Genomic DNA, 24,277 nt, shown 5'->3' with positions numbered 1-24,277 from the left:
ACATACAGCATCCACCAAGAATTGTGCTAAATCAATTTGTGCAGGTCTCCTTTAAGGCTGGAATGCATGGCTTACAAGGGCTACAACTATCCTTTTCTATTCATGCAATCAGGAGTAGACTATTGTGAGTTGTCTTTGTGATGTAACAATGAAATCTGCCTTCAACAGGAAAGTATAGGTGGTAGATGCTATGGCAAACGTTGCTCATTCTTTCAACTAAATGGATTTTCCAAAGTTTTCACAGACACAGTCCACGTGTTTCGGTTCCACCACACAGGGTCATCATCGGAGCAACGATTGGACTGTGCCCATGCAATACATTTTCTCACAGCAGGTACCCAGCAGAGTGCCACCTATCTTTTCAGGACCGCGCAGGTAAGAGGTTGAATGGATGGGATCTATGCTCTGCTGTGGCCTTAGACACACCTTGATGATTAGTCATGTCAGAGGTAGTTTTGCACACCTTCCATTTGAAGAAAAGTTTGGATTCTTTCATTGTTGGTTAATTTGTGCCATAGAAGCAGAGAGAAGCCCTTCAGATGGATAGGTCTTCAAAGGTTTCTGTTGCTCCTTTCGAAGGGGAAAGTGTCTACTCTCATCTTTAAAACTTTTACTTTAAAAAAAAAAAAAAGGATATTTCACACTTCTGAAGTACATGTTTGGGTGCAGGCACTTTAAGCATGCACTGTTGCGTAAGCATGACTAGCTCAGCAGTCCTGCTTTCGTAATTTCAGTTGTGGTATGACCGATGACGTTTATGATTTCACATAAGGCTCTTTCAGCTTGTGCGTGGTCAGTTTCGGAAACCGATAAACGACTAATCATGTGTTCATGTCACTCTGCTTGTGCTCTCATAGAACAGGCACACCCATAAGTGTATTATGCATGCTGCTCACCTGGGAAGAAAATGGCATTAGACGACAAGTCTTGTAATGGCTTAAAAGGAAGAAATAGGCAGTGGCAATAAAGGAGTAAACTGAACTCTACTCTGGCCCAACAGCCCTGAAACAGAGCATGAAAGAGCCTCAGAACTGCAACAACTGTAGCGGGGAACCACAGGGAAAAAGGATACACACTTCACAATCCTCTTGGTGGCAGAGAAGAAGATGAAGAACTGTTACCAAATGTTTTAAGAAATGTTTTAGAAGTTGCTGAAGTATCTTGAAGATGATGTGGCATAGTTCTGAATCTCTAAACCTGAATATCTTCCTGGTAGACCCAAACTTTGAGTTGGAAAATCTACACACAGTTGTTGAATGAATGTTTAATGCTACATTATGTCACATTTTAGCAGGGTGTCGAGGGCTGGCAACAGGGAGAAAAATGAAAGTTTGTAAACATATGAACAATAGAATGGATATTCTGATGCCCAGCACCTAAAATCCTTCAGGGTGCAAAGACTGAGATCATTAAAAGACTGCATGATTGGCATCAACCTCTTGCTTGAGGCTACATGACTTTGGATAACTTGCAAGCTAAATAAAGAAGCTACTTAAGACCGGAGTCCCCAAGCCCTCCCCCCCATGCCCCCCCTATATTCTAGTCTGCAGGACAGGTACAGAGAAGATCTCTGAAAATGGATCATCCTTTCTTATGGATTGACAGTCTTCCAAGCTGCTTTAAACAGGGTTCTGATTAAACAAATCCTCTTTAAAGAAACAAGGGAGAACCTTCCAACATTCACTTTCAACTCAAGAATCTATAGCAAAGTTTTTTTTTTTTAATTAGTCACCGTGACTGAACGGCGTAGGTCCTGACCAAAATAATATGTGGAAAAGCACAGCTAAACAGGTCTGTGTGTCTCATGCAGGCCACAAAAACTTAAATCACCTTTGTGTTGACCCAGAAGACTGAAGGAGTAGTTTCTGTCCTGCAACTCCAGTTCTGTAGTAGGGGTATCTCTGTTATAGTCATAATCTAGTGAATAGTCCCGCCCATGTGCGTGGATTCCGGAGCAATCAAAAATAATCTCTTAAATTGTCAAAAAATGCAGAACTGCAAAGACACTAAAGAGAGAATTTAAAGACAGATCATGCAGCCTATATCCACAGGCTACACGGTCCAGTACTTCAACTAGAAATTCCACCAAAAAACCACACAACCAGCACAGCTTGCCTAGTTTCCTCCACAGAGAAACTTGCCTCTACCAGCAAAAGCCTCTGGAATGGTAGAGAGGAAGGTATGGACAGACAAGCCCCATAGGCTGCCATTATGTGGCTCAAACAGGATACTGTGCCTTTAAGAGAACTCTCCAGAACTTCTCCCAGTATCCCAGAATGCACAGCAGGTCCCCTTTACTTTCAGTTCTTTTTGAAGGCGTAACACGCCCGACCTGTAGCATTCCTTACATGAATATCTTTCTCCACCGGGGAGGAGGGCGGGCGCTTATGACTATAACAGAGATACCCCTACTACAGAACTGGAGTTACAGGACAGAAACTACTCCTTCTGTAGTAGGGGATATCTGTGTATGGTCATAATCTAGTGAATAGAATGGAAAGCCCATCCCCACACCAAAGCGGCGGTGGAGATTAAAGACATAACACCACTACTGTGCGAACAGATTCCGCAACGAAGCCTGCCCAACCTGAGCATCTGCCCTGGCATCAGTGTCCAGACAGTAATGCTTAGCAAAGGTATGGACCGACTTCCAGGTGGTCGCCTTGCAGATTTCTGCAATTGGAACATTACGTAGCAAAGCAGTCGTGGCAGCTTTGCCCCTGGTGGAATGAGCCTTAGGTTTACCTCCTACGGTCTTATTAGCCTTTTGGTAACACAATTGTATACAGGACACAATCCACCTAGAAATGAACTGTTTGGAGGTAGCAAGACCGGTCCTGATTGAACCATAATTGATAAACAATTGTTCTGACCTACGAATATCTTTGGTTTTATCCAGATAAAATTTCAACACCCTCCTAACATCCAGGGAATGTAGAGACCTTTCCGCAACAGGCAAAGTTATGGTCTGGTTGACATGAAAATCAGAAATAACCTTGAGAAGAAATTTAGGGTGAGTACGCATAACAACCTTAGCAGCATGAAATACAGTATAAGGTTCTTGGCAACACAAAGCCTGAATTACACTCACCCTGCGGGTCGATGTAATGGCCACGAGGAACGCCGCCTTCCAGGACAGGTGCTGCAACGAAGCCTTATGAATAGGTTCAAAAGGCTCCTTCATCAATCTGGACAGCACCACATTCAATTCCCATGAAGGCGAGGGAAGCCGGACAGGAGGGAATACTTTTTTCAAGCCTTCCAAAAAATCTTTGATCACAGGGATCTGGAAGAAGGAAGTCTGTGAAGGGCATTTCCTGTAGGCAGTCAATGCAGCGAGATGCACCTTAATGGAATGGAAATGAAGGCCAGACTGCGCCAAATGTAGAAGATAAGGAAGGTGAACATCCTCCTTACACAGTGTAGGGTCATAGTACTTGGACTTGCACCAGACGCAGAATCTCTTTCACTTGTAAGCATGGGAAGTCCTAGTGGAAGGTCGCTTAGCCTCCTTCAGTAGGTCCATACAATCTTCGGGTAGATTCAAATGGCCATATTGCATTATCTCAGGAGCCATGCCACCAAACTCAAAGACGAGAGGTTTGGGTGCACCATCTGCCCCCCGAACATCGTGAGAAGGTCCGGCCTGCACGGCAACCGTATGTGAGAAAGGAGAGACCGGTGAAGCAGGTCCGTGAACCACCACTGTCTGGGCCATTCCGGGGCGATCAGTATCATCCGCGCCCTGGAACGGGACAGCTTGATGAGCACCGCCTGAATCAGGGGAATGGGTGGAAAAGCGTACAGAAAGTTGTTCGACCAGTCGATCCATAGGGCATTCCCCAACGTCCCCTGTTGGTAGTACCTGGAGGCGAAGTCTCGGCATTTGCCATTTTCGGCGGTGGCGAACAGATCTATGTCTGGAGTCCCCCACCTTGCGCAGACTTCTCCTAGCACTTCGTCGTTTATGACCCATTCGTGGTTTTCCTGAATCAGTCTGCTCAGTGAGTCCGCCTCAACATTCTGCACACCTGGCAGATGGGTAGCCGTTATCATCAGTCCTCTGGCCAGAAGCCAATGCCAGATCGCCTGCGACTCCTGCGACAGAGTACGTGATCTCGAGCCCCCCTGCTTGTTGAGGTAATACATTGTGGTCGTATTGTCCGTCTGTACAAGCAGAGAGTTGGTCTGAAAGGACGGATGAAAGGCCTTCAGTGCCAAGTGAACAGCTCTGAGTTCCAGGAAATTGATGTGGTACAGGGACTCCGACGGAGACCACGTCCCTTGAATCTGTAAGTCTCCGGAGTGTGCTCCCCATCCGTGGAGAGACGCATCCGTCACGATCGTCTGCGTGGGAATGTCCTTGTGGAAGGGAACCCCTCTGAGGAGATTCTCAGCTGAACACCACCACTTCAGAGACTGAAGAGCATGCAGAGACAGTCGTATTGTGTCGTCCCAAGAACCAGTCCTCTGATCACTGATCCTCCAAGCACTCCTGCAGTGGTCTCATGTGCAGCCGTGCGTGAGGCTTGAGGAAGATACAAGAGGCCATCAACCCCAGTAGAGAAGACACCGTCCCCACTGTTGTAGATGGAGCGGTCATAAGAGCCTGAGCCTTCCGAAGGAGTGATAACTGTTGTTCCTCCGAAGGAGACACGCTTACTGACAGCTTATTGATGGAGGCTCCCAAGTACTGTATGCATTGGACCGGAGTCGGGACAGACTTGGACATGTTGATGTGCAACCCCAGCTTGTTCAATAGAATGCACGTCTTCTGGAAGTGTGCTTGAGCTTCCGAGAAGGAGGAGGCCTTGATCAATTAGTCGTCCAGGTACGGGTAGACAAACACCTTGTTCTTCCGCAGGTGTGCAGCTACTACTGCCATGTACTTCGAGAACGTCCTGGGCGCAGACTTCAGCCCGAATGGCAGTACTGTATATTGATAATGATTGGCGCCGACTTGGAATCGCAGGAACTTCCAGTGTTTCTGTGCAATGGGCACATGGAAGTATGCATTCTGTAGGTCTATAGCACAAAGCCAGTCTCCCTGTTGCAGCTAAGGGTAAATCTGCTGCAACAACAGCATGCAAAATCTCTCTGCGAATCCACTTGTTTGCTTGCCGCAAGTCCAGAATGGGCCTGAACTCGTTCTTGTCCTTCTTGCGAACCAGAAAGACCCGTGAGTACAGACCTCTTCCCCCTTTGAGGCAGAGGTACGTCTTCTATCGCCCTTTTCCTTAATAGGATGTCGGCCTCTGCCTGGAGCTCGCGCAGCTGAAACTGCGAGCAAACCGGCAGAACAGCTGGAGGCGGGCTGGTGAACCGAAGACTGTATCCATTGCAAACAATATTCAGCACCCACTTGTCCCGAGTAATTTTTCTCCACTCTGCCAGAAAAAATTGAACGCTTACCCCCACCGGAGTGGGTAACGGATGTAGGGGAAGTAATCGCTCAGGGCTTAGACCCAGCCGGCCCTTTGGTCGTTGCTGCGGACTGTTGGCCTCCTCTGCCCCTCTGGCGCTTCTGAAAGGGCTTCCGGAACTGCTGCTATTGTTGTTGCTGCTGTCCCTAAGTCTGCCCTCACCCTCTGCCTGAAGCTCCGAACAGTTTCTGGAACGGGCGGTAGTTCTTCTTTTTCTCAGGCTTCTCTAATCGGACAGTCGTCAGGGTTTCGGCTTCTGCTTTCATACGGGCCATTTCATCGTCCGCATGCTTGCCGAACAGGGTTTCCCGCCAGAAAGGCAGGTTGGGCACCCGCTGTTGCGCCTCCGGCTTGAGTGAGGCGAGGCGAAGCCAAGCGTGACGCCGTTGGTTGATGCCGTGGCAGTATCCATGCACCGCCAGGAGAGATACATCAGCAGCCGCGCTGATGATCTGATTAGACACCATCAACCCCTCATTTAATATCTCCAGAAAATCCTCTTTCTTGTCACGAGGAAGGAGCTCAGTGTACTGCTGGAGGGACTCCCATAGGGCACGATCATATCGCCCCAGCAGAGCCCCGGCACTAAGAGCCTTCATGGTGGTAGATGCCATCCCACAGGCCTTTCTGCCCGCCGAGTCCAGCCAACGGCTGTCCTTATCAGGTGGTACTGTCGAAGAAGGAGTGGTGGCATGCTGCTTCTTAGCCGCTGTCACAATAACGGAGTCTGGTGTTGGGTCCATTCGAAGAAAAGCTGGGTCAGATTCCGGAGCCCGGTATTTCTTGAGGGAGCTGCCTTCGCCACCGCCAGAGTGAGAAACAACTCCTTGGCGGGCTCTACCAATCCGGGTACCAACGGCAGCAGCGGTCGAGACAGATGCTTTTTGTGGAGCGTCTCGAAGATCACGGACGTCGTAGGTGTTGGCACCATTACCGTGATCCCTAGCTTAGCCGCACCCCTCAACAACACTTGCCGGAAAGAGACGATATCGTCAACGGGCGACACCCTCATCCCTGGACACTCCGACAGTGTCGGTGAATATTCCCTGGTGGACAAACCCGTATGGGATCTGGATCTGTGCCTCCTGTGGCGTCGTCTAGAACGAGATGACGAACGGCCACGGCTCCGCGATCTCCCTCTCCGGCCGGAGCGGGAGCGCGATCTTCTCGGCTGATCCGCAGGAGCAGGCGATGGAGGCCTGGCCGGGAGCCTCGGCTGAGGGGTCCCCTTAGGCAACAAAGCCGTCCGGAGTGGAGCCACAGGTGGAGGAACGGAAGGAAGAGGCGGTGGGGAAAGTTGAGGTGGCGGTGAGCGTCGAGGAGCCAGCCCATGAGGCGGTGGTGGAGATGGAGGCGGGGTGGTGTTCCGCGGAGGCGGACCCTTCGGCAAAGGAGGAGGGGTAGGCGACCTAGGTTTAGTAGGTGTATACACCACTGAGTACACCAAGCCCGGTAACTTTGTCTTCTTCCTTGGCGACGATGGTGAACCAATCGGCAACCTCCTAGCGTCAGGACTCCTCCTGCGCTTCCTTGGCGTCAAAGAACGCCGCCTCGACGTCGAGGAACGTCTTCTCGGCGTCGACCGGTGGCGCCTCCTCGACGCCGATCTTTTCCTCTTCGCCGACAGCAAACGGTGGTGTCGCCTTGACGGCGAGCACCAACGCCGGGCCTTTTCTCGACATCGATGACTCGACGATGACGTCGATGATGTCGACGACGATGCTGTCGACGGTGGTCTGTTCAGCTCCCTCGACGCCGATCGTCGCCGCCGCTTCTCCCCAGAGCCCCGGGGAGATGGGGAACAGACCGCTGTCATCGCCCTCGACGCCGTAGTCGACGCCTTCGACGCTGGCGGAGTATGGGGACGCTTGCTGGACTTCCTGCCCCTGGGGAGCCCCCCAGAGGCCTCTCAGCATGGGCAGATGAAGCATGCCCTGACCCACCTTGTGCCTTCTGACGTCTGTCCTCGAGGCCTTGGAGCCTGATCTTCATCCTCTCTCTCAGGGTCCTGGCAGAGAAGGTTTTGCAGAGTCACACTCCTCTGGGCATGAGAGGGGGGAAGGCAGACGATGCACACTCCATGTGGGTCGGATTTGGCCTTCTTCCTATCACACTCTGGGCAATTGTCAAATAAGCCAGGCATTTTGACAATACAGGGCACCCACAGGGAAGAAAAAAGGCTTAGTACTTAATAAAAAGCACTACACACACAGAAAAAGTGAAAAATCACCAAATAAACCCTTGAAATGGAGAGGTCAATGCTCCAGGGTCCCGCTTGCAGGAGCCGGAAAAAAAGAACTGAAAGTAAAAAGGGACCTGCTGTGCATTCTGGGATACTGGGAGAAGTTCTGGAGAGCTCTCTTAAAGGCACATTATCCTGTTTGAGCCACATAATGGCAGCCTATGGGGCTTGTCTTCCCATACCTTCCTCTCTATCATTCCAGAGGCTTTTGCTGGTAGAGGCAAGTTTCTCTGTGGAAGAAACTGGGCAAGCTGTGCTGTTTGTGTGGTTTTTGGTGGAATTTCTAGTTGAAGTACTGGACAGTGTAGCCTGTGGATATAGGCTGCATTATCTGTCTTTAAATTCTCTCTTAAGTGTCTTTCACACCGACCCAAAGACGACCCTCAGAGGCACCCTCATCTACCGACCCCCGGGACCACGCACGCAATTCAGCGAAGACATCACGGACTTCATCAGCCTACACGCTCTCCCCTTCGCCGACTACATCCTCCTAGGGGACCTTAACTCCCACCTGGAGAACAACCAAGACCGCAACACCGCCACCCTGCTGGACAACCTCGCCAACCTCGGCCTCAAGTAACTGGTCAACAACCCCACCCACTATGCCGGCCACACGCTTGATCCCGTCTTCTCATCCAGCAAGCACATCAGCTTCAGCCACTCCACCGAACTCCCCTGTACGGACCACAGCTGCGTCCACTTCAGATTCAGAAAAACCACAACCCACCACCACCCGCAACAGGTTCCTCACAGGAGCTGGAGCAAGATCACCGCAGACCAGCTCACCACCTCCCTCAGCCAGAACCCACCCGTCAGCACATCAGACGCCAACAAAGCAGCCCGCAACTTCGCGCAGTGGCTGACCGCCTGCGTCGATGACCTCGCACCATTGAAGAACCCTCTCAGCAGACCCAGAAGCAAGAAAGCCCCCTGGTTCACCGACGAACTCAAGGACTCCACCACTGCCGCACCCTCGAGAAAGCCTGGCTCCACGACCGGACCACTGACAAAATGACCGCCCTCAAACACGCCACCCGCATGCACCACCAGCTCATCCGCACCACCAAGAAGAAATCACTGAAGGAGCGACTGGACAACAACGCCCACGACAGCAAGGAACTCTTCAGCATCGTCAAGGAGTTCTCCAACCCCAGCACCGGCAACAACGACATCACCCCTTCACAAGATCTCTGCGACTCCCTCACCTCGTTCTTCCACTGCAAGATTGCCGACATCCACAACAGTTTCGGCGCACCATCCACGCACCCACCCACCAAACCAACGAACCCCTCCGCCACCCTCCGCACCTGGACCACGGTGACCACCGAAGACACAGCCCGCACGATGAACACCATCCACTCTGGCTCTCCAACCGACCCCTGCCCCCACCACGTCTTCAACAAGGCCGACTCCACCATCGCACCCCAACTCCGGGACATCATCAACACTTCCTTCAACACCGCCACCTTCCCGGAGAGCTGGAAGCATGCCGAGCTCAGCGCCCTACTGAAGAAACCAACAGCGGACCCCACCAACCTCAAAAACTTCCGACCCATCTCGCTCCTCCCTTTTCCCGCCAAAGTCATCGAGAAGATTGTCAACAAACAGTTTGCCGCCTTCCTCGAGTCGAACGGATCCCTCGACCCCTCGGAGTCCGGTTTCAGAGCCAACCACAGCACCGAGACCGCCCTCAACGCAGCCACCAACGACATCCGAGCCCTGCTCGACAACGGGGAAACACCGGCACTCATTCTCCTGGACCTCTCCGCAGCATTCGACACTGTCTGGCACCGCACCCTAGTCCAACGCCTCGACAACACCGGCATCCAAGAGAAGGCACTGAAGTGGATCATCTCATTCCTCGCCGGAAGAACACAGAGTCCGCCTCCCCCCGTTTCGATCCGAGGCCACCGAAGTCATCTGTGGAGTCCCGCAAGGATCATCGCTCAGCCCCACCCTCTTCAACATCTACATGAGACCTCTAGCCGCCATCGCACGCCAACACAACCTCAACATCATCTCCTACGCCGACGACACCCAGCTGATCCTCTCCCTCACCAGAGACCCCGACACCGCCAGAACCAGCCTACACGAAGGGATGAAAGACGTCGCCGAGTGGATGAAGAACAGCCGCCTGAAACTGAACTCAGACAAGACGGAAGTCCTCATCCTGGGACCATCACCCTCCGCCTGGAACGACTCCTGGTGGCCCCCAGCCCTGGGCACTGCCCCCAAGCCAACCGACCATGCACGCAACCTGGGCTTCATCCTGGACTCCTCCCTCTCGATGACCAGACAAGTCAACGCCGTATCCTCATCATGCTTTCACACCCTTTACATGCTTCGCAAGATCTTCCGATGGATCCCGACCGAAACCAGGAAGACGGTCACCCAGGCCCTCGTCACCAGCCGACTGGACTACGGAAACACCCTCTACGCCGGAACCACAGCCAAGCTACAGAAAAGACTTCAACGCATCCAGAACGCCTCCGCCCGACTCATTCTGGACATCCCCGACGCAGCCACATCTCCGGCCACCTGAGGGACCTGCACTGGCTCCCCATTGACAAGAGGATCACGTTCAGGCTCCTCACCCACGCACACAAGTCTCTCCACGACCTGGGCCCCAAGTACCTCAATGACCGCCTGACCTTCTACACGCCCACCCGCCAGCTACGGTCTACCAGCCTCGCCCTCGCAACCGTACCACGCATCCGAAGAGCCACCGCCGGAGGCAGATCCTTCTCCTACCTGGCGGCAAAGACATGGAACTCCCTCCCCATCCACCTCCGGCTGACCCAGGACCACCTCCCCTTCAGGAGACAACTCAAGACCTGGCTGTTCGAGCAGTAGCAGACCCCTTCCCCCAAGCGCCTTGAGACCCCTCCGGGTGAGTAGCACGCTATACAAATGCTGTGATTTGATTGATTTATTGATTTGCAGTTCTGCATTTTTTGACAACTTAAGAGATTATTTTTGAGCGGGACTATTCACTAGATTATGACTATACACAGACATCCCCTACTACAGAACATGGGTTAAAGTAGAAAATATACACTATCGGTATTTGCCTCCAATCAAGAGTTTGAGAAACCTATTACGAATACAGATATGGTGACATTGAAGAAAGCATCTTTCAACAGGATGGAGGAGTCTCAAAAAAACCTCTGATGGCCGTATGAAGGCATTTACATAATGAATAACACACAACAACAATACTGAAAAATGCACCACTTGGTGTAAGAAAAAAAAAATCAAGGAAAGAAAAAAACAAAGCGGTCACTACAACTATAAACTCTTGATAACAAGGCCAATACCTGCAAAACACCTCACCATCCAAAAAATATAAATGCATGACTATTAAGAGATGATAGAGTTGATTTATAAACTTTTTTTGAAATGACAGATTTTGCTTTCAGATCCCCAGTCTTTCGCCAATTAAGGAGGGGGAAGAGTATTCCCATCAAATTTGAGATTTACCATCAACTTTACTCTGGTCACTGTAACTCCTAGAACACAAGAGGTATTTTGCGACGAAATTTTGGTATCCTTCAGAATCAACATATTAAATCCGGAGTAAGTCGAAAAAGAAGGATTTGGACCCCTGAATCACAATCGGTGTTATTTAGAAGGAGTTAGTGGCTAGTCTATGCAGGACAGCGAGCGTGGTTGAGGCATGGAAATAGAAAGAACCAATATTGGGGGAAAGAATGGATAGAGGACCAGCACTGAAGTAGAAAAAAACCTCAAGTGCAGCTCTCTGAAGATAATATCTACTTAGCACCCTTCATGGCAGTCTGGAAGGCATTGAGAGTTCTAGAGCTTGATAGTGCCTTTGAAAAATCTTCCTTAGATATGACTATGTGGATAACCTGGACAAGGATGCAAGCTCCTAACACAGTACACCTAATATACTCAGGCAGGAAATGAAAAGCAACATACCATGCATTTCAAAAGGAAGCCATCATTTGCGCTGCTGTAATGCCTAGACATAGGTCTGTGTTCAAATATGCGTTATGGTAACGCTTTACCCATCTTCAATAATGCCAGTGGGTGGCAGTTTAAAACTGCACTTTATGCTGCAGTAGCAGAGTCAGACCTGAGGCATGTTTTAAAGTACTACTTTAGTGGTTGACACAATGAGTGCTGCAAGCCCACTTGCATGTAGTACTGTTTTACCAGGAAACTTAAAAGTAAATTCAAGGTTCCAATTAGATATAGGCTAGAGAGCACAAGCACTGTAGCACTGGTTAGCAGTAGTAAAGTGAACAGAGGCCTAAAGCGGAGGAGGGGGTGAAGGAATAAATGTTTGGGGGATTACAACACCAATGATGTCAGGTCTAACAATAGGTTTCGATCAACTATCATAACCAGCCGGCACAGGTCTAATTTCTGCAAGTTCATGTTTAAATGTTGTGTACGTGAATATAATTTCATTTGCTTTTCAGAAAATCTTTGAAAGCCAGCTGCAGCCACAGCGACTCTGTCTTCATATGTCCGCAATGAGCATTCAAACAAATTAATTAGGCATTATATCAATGTAAAAGTTCATTTCTTTAAATGATTCCTTAGTTCATATTTAAGTCACCTTTCTTCATATTCAACCTTATATTCTGTAGTGGTAATACAGTTGTATTATCTTTTAATTGTATCCATGCTATGCTGTTTCATAGCTAATCATTGTAGCAATAAATCATTTTTTCCTCTGCATTTACAACCTCAAAAAAAAAATAATAATAATGCCAGTGGGTGGCCAATGTACTGAAGAGGTTCCTGTATCCATATTAATGCGCTTTGAGAATACATCTAAGATTTCAACCAAAGAAAGGACAGTAGAATTTTGAAAAATGAAGTAAATACCTGTATAACCCAGCTGTTACAAACAGTATTTTTTCAAAAAACTTAATGACATCTACATGACTTGCTATTTTGCAAGAATTTTTTTATAATATTTTCAATATGGATGGGAATATTTTAATTATTGTTTTAGGCACATCTGTTGAGTCTATGATGCAACCAGTAACCGAAAGGAAGGATACCCCCATCACAAATAATTGAGGACAATTACTAAAACTAAAAAATAGTTTAGACTGGTTTTCCAATTAATAAACAGGTTTAAAAATAATCGTTTTAGGTAAACAGTGGGCTGCAACTGTCAAAACATCTCCTGTGTGCTTTACCTGGTTTTTTATTTTTATTTCACCAAAACCACACTTGAGTATATGTCGTACTGCAACCTGCGGCCCAAAGCTCACCAAATCGGGAAGCTTGTTTCTACTCATTTATAAGCACCTGTATTTGAATTTTCTAGGATTTCTTCTTCTATCTCGGCTGTTGTGATAATGCGGGCATGCATAACCCTGGCGGCACAGTCTTGGTGGTTTAGTGCACTGTTCAGTCTTGTAGCTGGCCAACACAAAATTAGAATCTGGAAAGAAATAGATGTAGCCACTCAGAATTAAAAAAGATAGTTAAGTACAAAATATTTTATTTTATTTGAACACGAGTAAGAGCAGAGTCTTAGGATATTTAAAATATAAATCCTCATTCCGTTGTTGCTAAAAGCTGTACAATCATATACAAATAAATTCAAATATCAATCTGGGAGTTTAAACCTTCAACCGTACTCATTTTTTGTTCACAAAGACATCAGATAATATAAATGAAGTTTACGGACTGTGCTACTCATTAATGGGTGGCGTCTGGTGTAAGCTAGTTGACAAAATACATTATATAGCAATTATTCCAATAAAGCAGTGTTAATAACATATGAGGATAAAGCCACACCATTACCTATGAACAACCAGGATGCTGAGCCACGCATTGCGTTATTATTTGGCAAGTGACTATACCCATTGACCCAGCTGGTACCACTGGAAGCCATCAAAATATGCTTTAAATAACGAACAGTAGTCACTTGGATTGCTAACCCTAGGAATCTGCATAAGGCACCCTCTGCCCCACTGGAATAAGAATCCACTTAAGAATAAGGCTTTTGATGGACAATGGAATCTATCCCCCTTTCTATGAGTGTGGAAGTCTCAATCATAATAGTATATGCATCTATGTATGTATCGGGTGTTTTCGTAGTTTTTATAGTACATACCTAGTAAAAAAAATTTACATTTTTTTTTAAAAAAAGCAGTGTAGTGCTGTACAAAGTCCTAGACAAAAATACAGTCAATGAGTGATTGGAGCGAAAGTTGGATTTTGAGAATAGTGGTGGACTTTAACTTTATCGTAATGAAGAGTTTTGAATAGAGTCTTAATTAAAGCATGTTTGGGGAATCTTGATGTATACCGAGGGTGCATTAATGGGAAATAAACTTTGCCTTGTTCTTCCATTGTTTTACTTTATCTCCAGTCTAAAGGTGTATTGGCTGTGAATGTGCCAAGAGCCACAGGAGGTAGTGTACTTGTCAATAGGATAGGCAGGTTTGCAGATGCACAGTTGGTTTGGAAGGTGGTGCAGGCTTGCAAGGAGAGCCAGTGCATGATAAAGAACGTCTCATCTTTAGGTCCTTGATGGGACTCTGGGGCATTTATGATGCCCTTTAGAGGGGTCAACATGAATATGATGAGGGCTGACACAATCTTAAAGCACAGGTTACTACTTGTGTGGGGGGCGTGGCCACGCAGGCGACTAAGATGGCCGCCTGTGCTTGAAGCTCCGCCGGCCAGGGAATTTGCAAGCCTGATTCTATCGTGATGGGCACGTTATAAGCGGACAGACTCCTAAATATCATGCCTGGGATGTCCTGAGGAGCGGGTCGGTGTCTGGGAAGAACCGCTCCGATATGAAGATCAGCGTTTACCAGAGACTGCGTGGTGGAGGCCGGACCGTGGAGCCCTGGGCCTTCTCAAAACCGGCGCTGACGTAGGAGGCAAAGCACCCAAACGATGAGGTGAGCTGTAGCCCCCGGTGTGTCCTGGCTGCCGGTATCGGTCCTGGCTGCCGGTATCGGTCCACTCCTTGCTGGGTGGCTGCCCTCCTCCTGTCCTCCCTGTTGGTGCTGTGAGCTGGGCTTAGCGGCGGACGCAGAGGCTGCGGGGTTCTCCTGGCCTCGCGGTCTCGCCAAAGATAGAACTCTTTAGTGCTGCAGGGGGGGTCGGCGGGCTAGGGAGGGCTGCCCGTTGGGTATTGCTCTAGGGGCTGTGACGGCGTGAGGCCAGACCCGGTGTGCTGGTCCCCCCCCTCCTGTGAGCCCCGGAGGTGGCGTGGAGCAACGGCCCGTCGGGGCTGAAGTCTCGGCCTTTATGCTAGGCCGATGCTGATGATTGAGCGGGCCCTGCTGTTTCTACCCTACTTTGAGTGCAGGAGGCCAGTCAGGAGCGCTACTTCCCAAATTCACGTGCAGCTGCCATTGGCCCGCAGTTATGGATTGCTGGGCCCCATTGTTATGCTGAGCTGATACGGGGCACGATGTAATCAAAGGAGACGCGCCTGGTTGCCCCCACGCTGGCACTACTGTCTGTTTTCGCCAAAGCGGGGGACCCTGATGTTCCAGCTATCTCAGCTGCTGGCTACGGCCCCACTCCGGGCAGTGCAACATCGCTGGGGGGCTCCATCTGCATTTGGCTGACCGGCGTTGGGACACTGTGGGGCTCTTCTCTGATGCTGCCTGATTTGACCAGCTAATTCAGACGTTATTGGTGGAGTTTCGGGAGGCTGCAGAGCAGGAACTTTTATATCTCAGTAAGCAGCATGTAGCTAGGAGGTATGGTGAGGGCGAACGACATGGCAAGGTTATGGCACATACGCTTCGTCCTCCGTGTGAGAAGTTGGCCTGGTATATGATGTTCACTATTCTAGTGAGCACCTTGCACCAGTCCAAACAACCCTTATGGTGATGGTTGTAAAGTCATCCTTATAGACCAGCTATCTTAGGGGTAGCATGGACAGAGCAGTCTTAGTCTAAACTCAAGAAGGCATGTGAAGCCAGCTGTTTTACCATATGCAATCCCTTTAATACCAAATGAAAGGACACCACACAGGATATATATTCAAAATATATATGCATTTATTTCTAAACAAACCCCTGAACTCTTTATGAGCACAGAAGCACAAGCGCAAAACAAGTAACTTAATATAACATACAAAAGTTGCACAGTTATGGATACGGCCGGGTGGCCCGTTAAACCATATACTAACAAAGTGGTATAAGTACCACGTCACGAACAATGGTAAGGCCTAGGGCATTGGGAATCGCTGGGGCTACACTGGACTAACAATGGTTAGGGAGCAGGAGGCCCACGGGATGCGTGTGAAGTGTCTAAAAGGTACACGCATTCACAAATAGAAGTCAATGGGTGCGTAAAAATGGAAGGTTAAAGGTTTGGGAGTCTTCCGACTGGACTAGAACTTAACCACTTGAAACTAGGAGTGTAAACCTTTACAGGAGCACCGTAGTACTCGCGTTACCTAACCCACAGGAAGCGGGTGCATAGGTCCCAAAGTGTGTCGGGTTTTGTCGTGGAGATCTATGGAGCCTTAGAGAAAAGATGCTGCAGGCGGCCAGAAGAGAAGAGTCCGGTTGGATCCAAGGGTGGATCGAAGATGAAGAGGACCTGAAAGCAGAGGGGACAGAGTCTGGGTCACTAGCCAGTGACCAGGATGGAACCAGGATGGAACAAGGTGATGTCGCTTTGCAATCAGGTGCTGATGGGAAGCTTGTCCCTGCAGCCACGTGGACTAGGAGTCATCGACGACGACCAGGAGTCAGGCACGGACTGTCCCACCTAGGTTCTCGCTGTCGGCGGTGTCGGCTTCAAGATTGGAGGCGACCTGACTTGGCAAAGGCAACCCACGCAGGATACGATGTAGGCTTCTTACTCAGACCAGCAAGGTCTGAGGGGCTGCTTCTTTTGAGGGAAGCAAGGGCCAGTCTGGAACAACCAGACCAGCGGTGTAGTTTCACAGATTAGTCACCAAGATGGCCAATAGCCAACGGGCAAGTGACCGGGCAGACGCGTCGAGCAGAAAAATGCAAAAGGCCCCCACTCAAAACTCGTGGAGGGTGCAGGGCTGATCTTTGGTGCAGATGCTGCTCGGGGCTGGGGCTTCTCAATCCCCAATGCACAGCTTCGAGGAGGCCTCGGGGGCTGCACAGTTAGCAGGTCGCAGACTTTTCAAGATGGCCGGTCCCACGTCTCTCGTCGCCTCCACGGGTCTCAGCTTTGTAGGGACTGTGGATCGGGCTGTTGGATGTCTGGGAATCCGGTTCTTGTCAGGCTCTGGGCTCCGGCTCCGGCGGGAAGCGGCGGCAAAGCAAGTTGTCGATCGCTGGATGGTGCCTGCTTGTGCAGGGTTGTCACTCCTTGACCACAAGGGAGATTCTTCAGTCGTCTTCTTCCAAAGTAGAGTGATGAAGGTCCAGAGTTTCGTTTTAGTGTTTCAGTCAGGATAATCTAAAGTCTCTAGACTCCGCTCCTACCTATATACCAATCTTAGGGGCTGGATTACCTGCTAGGTCCCTCCTATGGGTGGGACCAGGGAAGGGGGTGGTTACACCCCTTTCCCTTTGTCCAGTTTCGCGCCAGAGCTGGGGCTGGAGTGCCCCAGCACCGGTTTGAACTGGCCTAAGCATGGGACACCTTGTGTGCCCCAGGCAGTGTCTCAATCCTTTCTGCCCTCCCTGTCCCAATACACAAAGTCCTGTCTGGGGTGGTGCTAGCACCTCCAAAGGCAGGAAACCTATTGTCCAAGCCTCCCTCGCTGGAAGGACTCCCAGCAGCAGGAGGTCAGACTTGTGTCTGTGGCAGCAGCATCCATTTTGTGATGCTGAGGCTCTGGTTAACTTTAACCGGGAATAGTAGGAACAACATGTCTTCTCCCTCTAGAAGGGTGGAATGCTACCCCCTCGCCAGAACTGGCGAGGGGGTAGTATTCCAAATCGTATGACACCTTACTTGACATGTTTTGATAAAGCCAAACCAGAGATAGCATTTAACCGCGAGGTTCATAATGCACTTAAGAGTATATGGTATGGCAATATCCTAGAACAGCTAGAAGGACATGGTTCCGAAAGCTGCAGACAGGCTCAGCTCATGCTAGAGCACAATCTCACATAAAACCAAGCACTCTGACTCCAGAATTGTTAAGGCCTGCAATAGGAGTGACTTATAGGTGTCTATGGGTCTAGATATAAGGTTAGATATAGGTATACTATATCTAAGCAAAGGGTGATTACACCACTGTGCCCCAGCTGAGTGATCAGCCAGTTGTGTCAATTTGGGTGGCCAGCCAGGGGTGGCATAATACTTGTTGCAGCCCCTGGTAGGCCTTGGATGCACATATGCCCTGGGTACCTATAGTACACTGTACAGGGGCTCATAAGGTGACCCAGTATCCAACTGGAGATGTACCTAGGGTACATGGAGTCCATTTTAAAGAGAGAGCAGATAGTTGGCCTGGGATCCTGCTAATCAGGGCCCCAGGCTAAGTCGAAAACCAGCTAAACACTAGGCAAAAAATCTGGGGTAACCATAGTCCGGTATCCACCTTCCTACACTCCGTACAGTAAAGCCTATATAACTGAAATCAGAGGCCCTGATGACCAGTTGCTGCACTCCACTCCGGAAATATGCGACACTTCCTATCTTACTATAAATCCTTGTATACCTCTAGAATCTCTGGTGATCTCCTTGAGCAGGGAGAATATTTGGCGGAAATTGCTCTGGTTTACCTAGAAAGACATATACAGGATTTCCTTGCCATTCCCATATCCCAGGAAAGTGTGGTGGAGGCGATCGATGCGCTTAGGGGATCCTCAGCGCCCGGCCTTGACGTGTTGTCCGCAGATTTTTACAAAGCATATAAGGATTTATTTAGCTTGTTGGAAACGCAAGTTGAGAGATGGTTACGTTTACCCTTGTCAATGGCGGGTAGAGTAGCCATTGTCAAGATGGTGATCCTGCCGAGATTTTTACATCTTTTTAATACCATTCCCATACCTCTTACCCAGTCCTTCTTTCTGCTGCTGCGGCAACTTCTTTTGCGCTTGGTCTGGGGTGGGGGGGCAAGAGACCACGGGTGAACTTGCAGATTCTAACTCTCCCATATGAGAGGGGTGGGTTGGGGTCCCGGATATGTATTTATACTATATGATGGCACAGTGCTGCTATTCTTACGCATGGTTCCATCCAGACGCCCGAATCCCCTATTTGAAACTAGAGGCGGATTTGGTACTTCCGCAGACACTAGCTACAGTTTTACCAAAAGGGGGTCCCGATGGACCATTGGGATATTCAGACGTTATTCACCACTAGTTGGGCAAGGGAGAAACTGCGTCAATTATTGGGCCTAGACTCATTATATTCCCCGGCACTGCCGCTCCCAAATATCCCCATTGCTGGCCATTATGGGTGAAACGTTAGTGCAACGCACATTGGCGAAATTTCAGATTCATACGATTGGGGACCTCTTCCCCGATAACCATGTATTCTCAGTGTTGGAGGAGTCTCGGTTCCAAGACTGCTCTTTTATGGATCTCTTTGAGTTACGATGTATGCATTACATGTTACGGGCAGCCTTCCCCACATTCCCTGTCGCACCTGAACCTGCCTCTCCGCTAATGTTAATTATTAACGTTAATTATTGAAAGCCCATCAGGGGCGCATTTGATTTCCAAACTGTATAAATGTTGCATCATGGATCACCCCGTTTCTGATGTTAAAATATGCACAGCATGGGATCAGGATTTGGGCCGCCCTATCACCGATGACCAGTGGGAGCAATGCTGTAAGGTCACGAGGGAGGTGTCCCTGAGTAGCAGGCATAAATTGCTTCATTTTAAATTTCTCTGCAGAATGTACCACACCCCGGATTGGTCTCATAAGATAGACCCTTCCAGACCACACCATTGCTAGAAATGTTCTGTTCCACACGCAGACTTTGCGCACCTCTCCTGGACGTGCCCAAGCTTGCAGCATTACTGGGTACAGATACACGCCACACTGGGAGACATGCTATCAATGACACTGGTTCCTACACAGGAAATTGCACTGCTAGGTTATAAGGTGAATTTCCCCAAGAAGGTTAGGAGATTTACAGCTCTTGGATTCCTGTTGGCCAAGCGGGAGGTGGCATTGATGTGGGGCAGGAAGAGAGCACCTACATTGCGGACATGGCTTCGCAGTCTGGCGTACTGTAACGTGAACTGCGAGGAGTATGCAACCCTTATGCCCAGTTCCTCCCGACCTATTGATATATGGGGCCCATACAGAGCGTACATCACGAAGACGCACAGCGAATCTGACACGCAGGTTAAAAATGGCATTGTTCCTGCAGGGATTGGTTAGGAGAGATATCACAAATTGTTTTTTTATGATGGGTTATAGTCATGGTTTTTTTTTTTTTTTTCTGCATGTATGCCAATGCAACTTGGGGGGAAGGGTTTGGGTTGGGAATAGATGCAACAACAAGGAACACCTGAGATATGATAGCTGACTGTGACAGGTGGGGTGATTTATTTGCATGCAATTAGGTGATCTGGATCGGCTTATGGCCCGTTCATTTTTTTTTACTGTTGCCATACGTACTGACATGTAACATCTACTACGTTATAACTATGTGAGAAAACGCCTTAACTATGTACCGCTGTGATCATTGTTTTCTTCCATGTATGTATAAAACTGAAAAATAAAGATTAAAAAAAAAAGGTACTACTTGTGTAACGATACATTAGTTAGTGATAGATTACTTACCTTCGAATATCCACATGTGAAAACCACCACTGGGTCTGGGCTCCCAACAGCACAGCTTAGCCACAAGCTACTAATAAACAAGAGATGCTAGTGCCGCTATTTAATTAGACAACAACCTTTTCCTTCTCAAAACATCTGAATTAAACAAATGTATTGTGTTTTTATTTTCTTTTAGTTATTTTATTTCAAACTTACTTTTCGTATTATTGGTTTTTAGAATTTTTCAAAACTATAAATTTTAAGACCTTATGTACACAACTTGAATCTGAAAATTAACAAAACAGAACCACACCACACATCCTATGATACCTTGTACAACTGGCAGAATGTGAGTCATGCCACAATTCCATTTGGAATTAGCATCAAATATACACAAGGCAATGCCGAGTAGGACACGTAGAGACGCACAAGATGTTGGAAACGAACATTCGACAAAGCCCACGCTCCCTTGCACAATTATTACGACTCAGCGATACTTAAGAATTTAGGAACATCAACCGGGCACAATTTATGTGAAACAAGCATTGCATCTCGGCCATAAACATACCAAATTACACGGACAAGAAAGTTAGAAAGATCGTAAAGTGTTTTTCCAAATAAACAAAGTGGCGTGGCAATATGACAAATTCATACATTTAAACCCTCCTGATAATAATTGATGTTTATTTTGGGCCCAACAATAAGCAGCCCTCCACTAATGGAACTAGGGTAGTGTTTTTAAAGGACACAGCCAACCAGGAACTACATGTCCCGTGATCCTTTGTGGACCCGGAAGCTCACGCCATTCGCATTGCACGGAGAGTTTCGAACGAAGAAGGAAAGCATCTTTGAAGCTTCATGCCCCGATCTATTCGAGGTAACTTTTGACGCATTATTGCACACATTTAAGCAAAAAAACTTGTGCAAGTTCTTTCAGAAATGTAATGCCATCTCCCCATGGTTTGTTTCAGACGGGAGCACACGCCAAATGTACACAGTAGCCTGAGCCTACAAAAGAGGTAAGAACAGGCTCACTGTTTGAAACGAACTGTTTTTGAGTAGTAAGGCCAAAGTTGTAACCCACAACTTTTTGGTTCCTTTTCTTGTTAGAGAGCCAGGTAGTCTAGCAAACCTACGCCGAACATTGAATACACATAAAAGTAAGTGGCTAGAAAATGCGAGTGGGTTTTCATGAATGTCTAAAAACGAGTGTTGGTTGTGACTCTCCATATTTTCCTTGTAACAGAGTCAATTTCACGACGGGGACAAATCCTCTGCATTGTTTACATACAAGAGGTAAGATAAGGGGCCTGTAGTAATGGAGGTGACAGTAGGCGCACTCAAATAAAATGTTCTAAAGAAAGGTATCTCTCCCCTTTTTTGCAGACTATGGTCCTGATGAGAACTCCTTAACAACGCGAGTTCGAAACGCGTAGACTGTAAAAAGCCATAAAGGATAGAATAAGCTTAAGAATTTGATAAAATCGACTTCTGTTTAAAAAAATGCAATTGTGTTAATGGCTTTGCTGTGAATAATTCGATTCCAGCAGATATTTTGTAAAATTGTGTTGTCTGTATTGGTATGAGAGAATATGATTGATTGTTTGAATGACTCTTTTTGAAATGTAAAAGGTTTTTGTGTAAAATATTTTGTTGTGTACATAAGGTCTTAAAATGTATAGTTTTGAAAAATTCTGAAAACCAATAATACGAAAAATAAGTTTGAAATAAAATAACTAAAAGAAAATAAAAACACAATACATTGGTTTAATTCAGATGTTTTGAGAAGGAAAAGGTTGTTGTCTAATTAAATAGCAGCACTGGCATCTCTTGTTGTTTATTATTAGAATATCCACAGGCGTCAGACTGGATCTGGAAAGTTTTTCGTCAGCAGTACCCCTACGCGTCGGTAGATGGCGTCATGCGGCTCTGCGTCCATCGCTGGCGTCGTAAGTGCAGAGATGATGTCACGCAGACTACTTAGGCGCCACCCATGTGTGCGGACATCAGTTCTGTACACAACTTTCAGCGCCAGGAACGCAGAGCCATGCAAGAAACTGACCACTGGTGCTATGAAACTAGGGTCCTGAAAGGGATGACCTTCACCCTAGAAATCAGTTCGCAGAACGGGTAGGATTGGTGGGGCGGTAAGGTATCTATCAGTAACTAAAGTCTCTTACAGATATATCATTACACAAGTAGTAACTTGTGCATCTGAAAGAGACATGTTAGTGATGGATTCCTTACCTTAGAATAGATACCCCAGCAATACCAACCCTGTTGGAGGGTCTGTGAACAAGATTACACCAGAAAGTCACGGAGAAGAGAACGGCCAAAGAAGCCGTCTCTCCGGACTGGACTGTCAAGGCAGTAATGCTTGGTAAACGTGTGCAGCGAGGCCCACGTAGCTGCCTGACAAATGTCCTGCAAGGGAACGCCATGCCCCAAGGCAGTAGTGGCTGCTGTTGCCCTGGTAGAATGGGCACGCAGCCCCAAAGGAGGCTCCTTCTTAGCCAACGAGTAAAAGGCTTTGATGCAGAGAACGACCCACTGAGAAATGGTGCGTTTGTGCACGGCCCAACCTTTTTTGGAGCCCACGTAGCCAACAAAGAGCTGGTCATCCACCCGGAACTGTTGTGTGCGCTTCAGATAGAACGAGAGGGCACGTTTTGGGTCTAGACATGGAGCCTCTCCTCCTCTTTTGAAGGATGCTGAAGCGGAAAGAAGGTGGGCAAAGTGATAGTCTGCCCGATGTGGAAGGGCGTGACAACCTTTGGCAAGAAAGAAGGACGGGTCCTTAAAACCACCTTGTCCTGATCAACAGAAAGGAAAGGAGGTTCAGAAGAAAGAGCCTGGAGCTCACTCACTCTTCTGGCAGAGGTGATAGCTACCAGGAAAGCCGTCTTTAGAGTGAGAAGACGTAAAGGACAGTTATGAAGGGGCTCGAAGGGAACACACATCAGATAGGTCAAGACAAGATTTAAGTCCCATTGAGGCATTATGAAAGGCTCAGGAGGAAACGTGTATGTAATGCCGTTCAGGAAACGGTTAACAACCGGGGACTTAAAGAGAGAAGGCTGACGTGGAAGCCTGCTGGGGCAAGGATAGTAGGTACAAAAGAACCTCAGAAAGAGGGGCAGAAAGGGGATCCACAGCCTTTGCTGTGCACCATGCCACAAATTTGTTCCACCTACAGGCGTATACCGTTTTAGTGGAGGGACGCCTGGCTGCCAGAATGACATCACCGACTTCTGGAGAAAGATCGAAACCTGTCAACTGTTGCCGCTCAATCTCCACGCATGAAGGTGGAGGCTGGACAGGTTCGGGTGGAGGACCGTCCCCTGCTGCTGCGACAGAAGATCCTCCCGAAGAGGCAGCCGGATCGGGGGATCGGTCGCCATGTTGAGTAGCTCGGGATACCAGTATCTTCGTGCCCAATTCGGAGCCACAAGAATGACTTGGGCCCGGTCGCACCGAATCTTCTTCAGCACTCTGGGCAAAAATGGTATAGGTGGAAAGGCATACAATAGACCGCAACTCCACTTGTGACAAAAAGCGTCGCCGAGCGAGTGCCACCTTGGAAATTCCAATGTGCAGAACTGATGACATTGCACGTTCTCTTTGGTGGCAAATCGATCTAAGCAAGGCTCTCCCCACTGCTGAAAGAGACCTTGCGCCACGTCAGAGTTCAGACGCCATTTGTGATCCATCAAGCACCGGCGGCTGAGTTTGTCCACCCTGGGGTTCAGAGAACCTGCCAGGTGTTGAACCTCCAAGGTAATGCCTTGATGTTCCAGCCATGTCCAGAGGTGCAGAGCCTCCTGACACAGGGTCCAGGACCACACCAGCCCTGTTTGTTGCAATACTTCATGGCAGTGGTGTTGTACGTGATCACCTGCACCACACTTCCCCAGACAGAGGGAAGGAA

General features: G+C 48.4%; 1 protein-coding gene and 1 long non-coding RNA gene across 2 annotated transcripts in view; one reads left to right on the top strand and one right to left on the bottom strand.

Annotated features, from left to right (window-relative positions):
- UNKL (unk like zinc finger) overlaps positions 1–24,277 on the bottom strand; it is a 370,451-nt gene that overhangs the window by 244,014 nt on the left and 102,160 nt on the right. The window contains exon 5 of the mRNA XM_086940574.1: positions 12,958–13,093. Within this exon, the coding sequence (XP_086796700.1) occupies positions 12,958–13,093 (136 nt within the window). The remainder of the gene's footprint in view (positions 1–12,957; positions 13,094–24,277) is intronic.
- The window catches only part of LOC147684733 (uncharacterized), a 31,460-nt gene continuing 28,348 nt past the window's right edge, over positions 21,166–24,277 (top strand). Inside the window, exons 1-2 of the long non-coding RNA XR_015300656.1 lie at positions 21,166–21,226; positions 21,321–21,368. This is a non-coding gene — a long non-coding RNA (uncharacterized LOC147684733). The remainder of the gene's footprint in view (positions 21,227–21,320; positions 21,369–24,277) is intronic.

Source organism: Lissotriton vulgaris, chromosome 10 (assembly GCF_964263255.1).
Source record: "Lissotriton vulgaris chromosome 10, aLisVul1.2, whole genome shotgun sequence".
Lineage (NCBI taxonomy): Eukaryota > Metazoa > Chordata > Amphibia > Caudata > Salamandridae > Lissotriton > Lissotriton vulgaris.
This window is presented reverse-complemented; position numbering and strand designations above follow the sequence as displayed.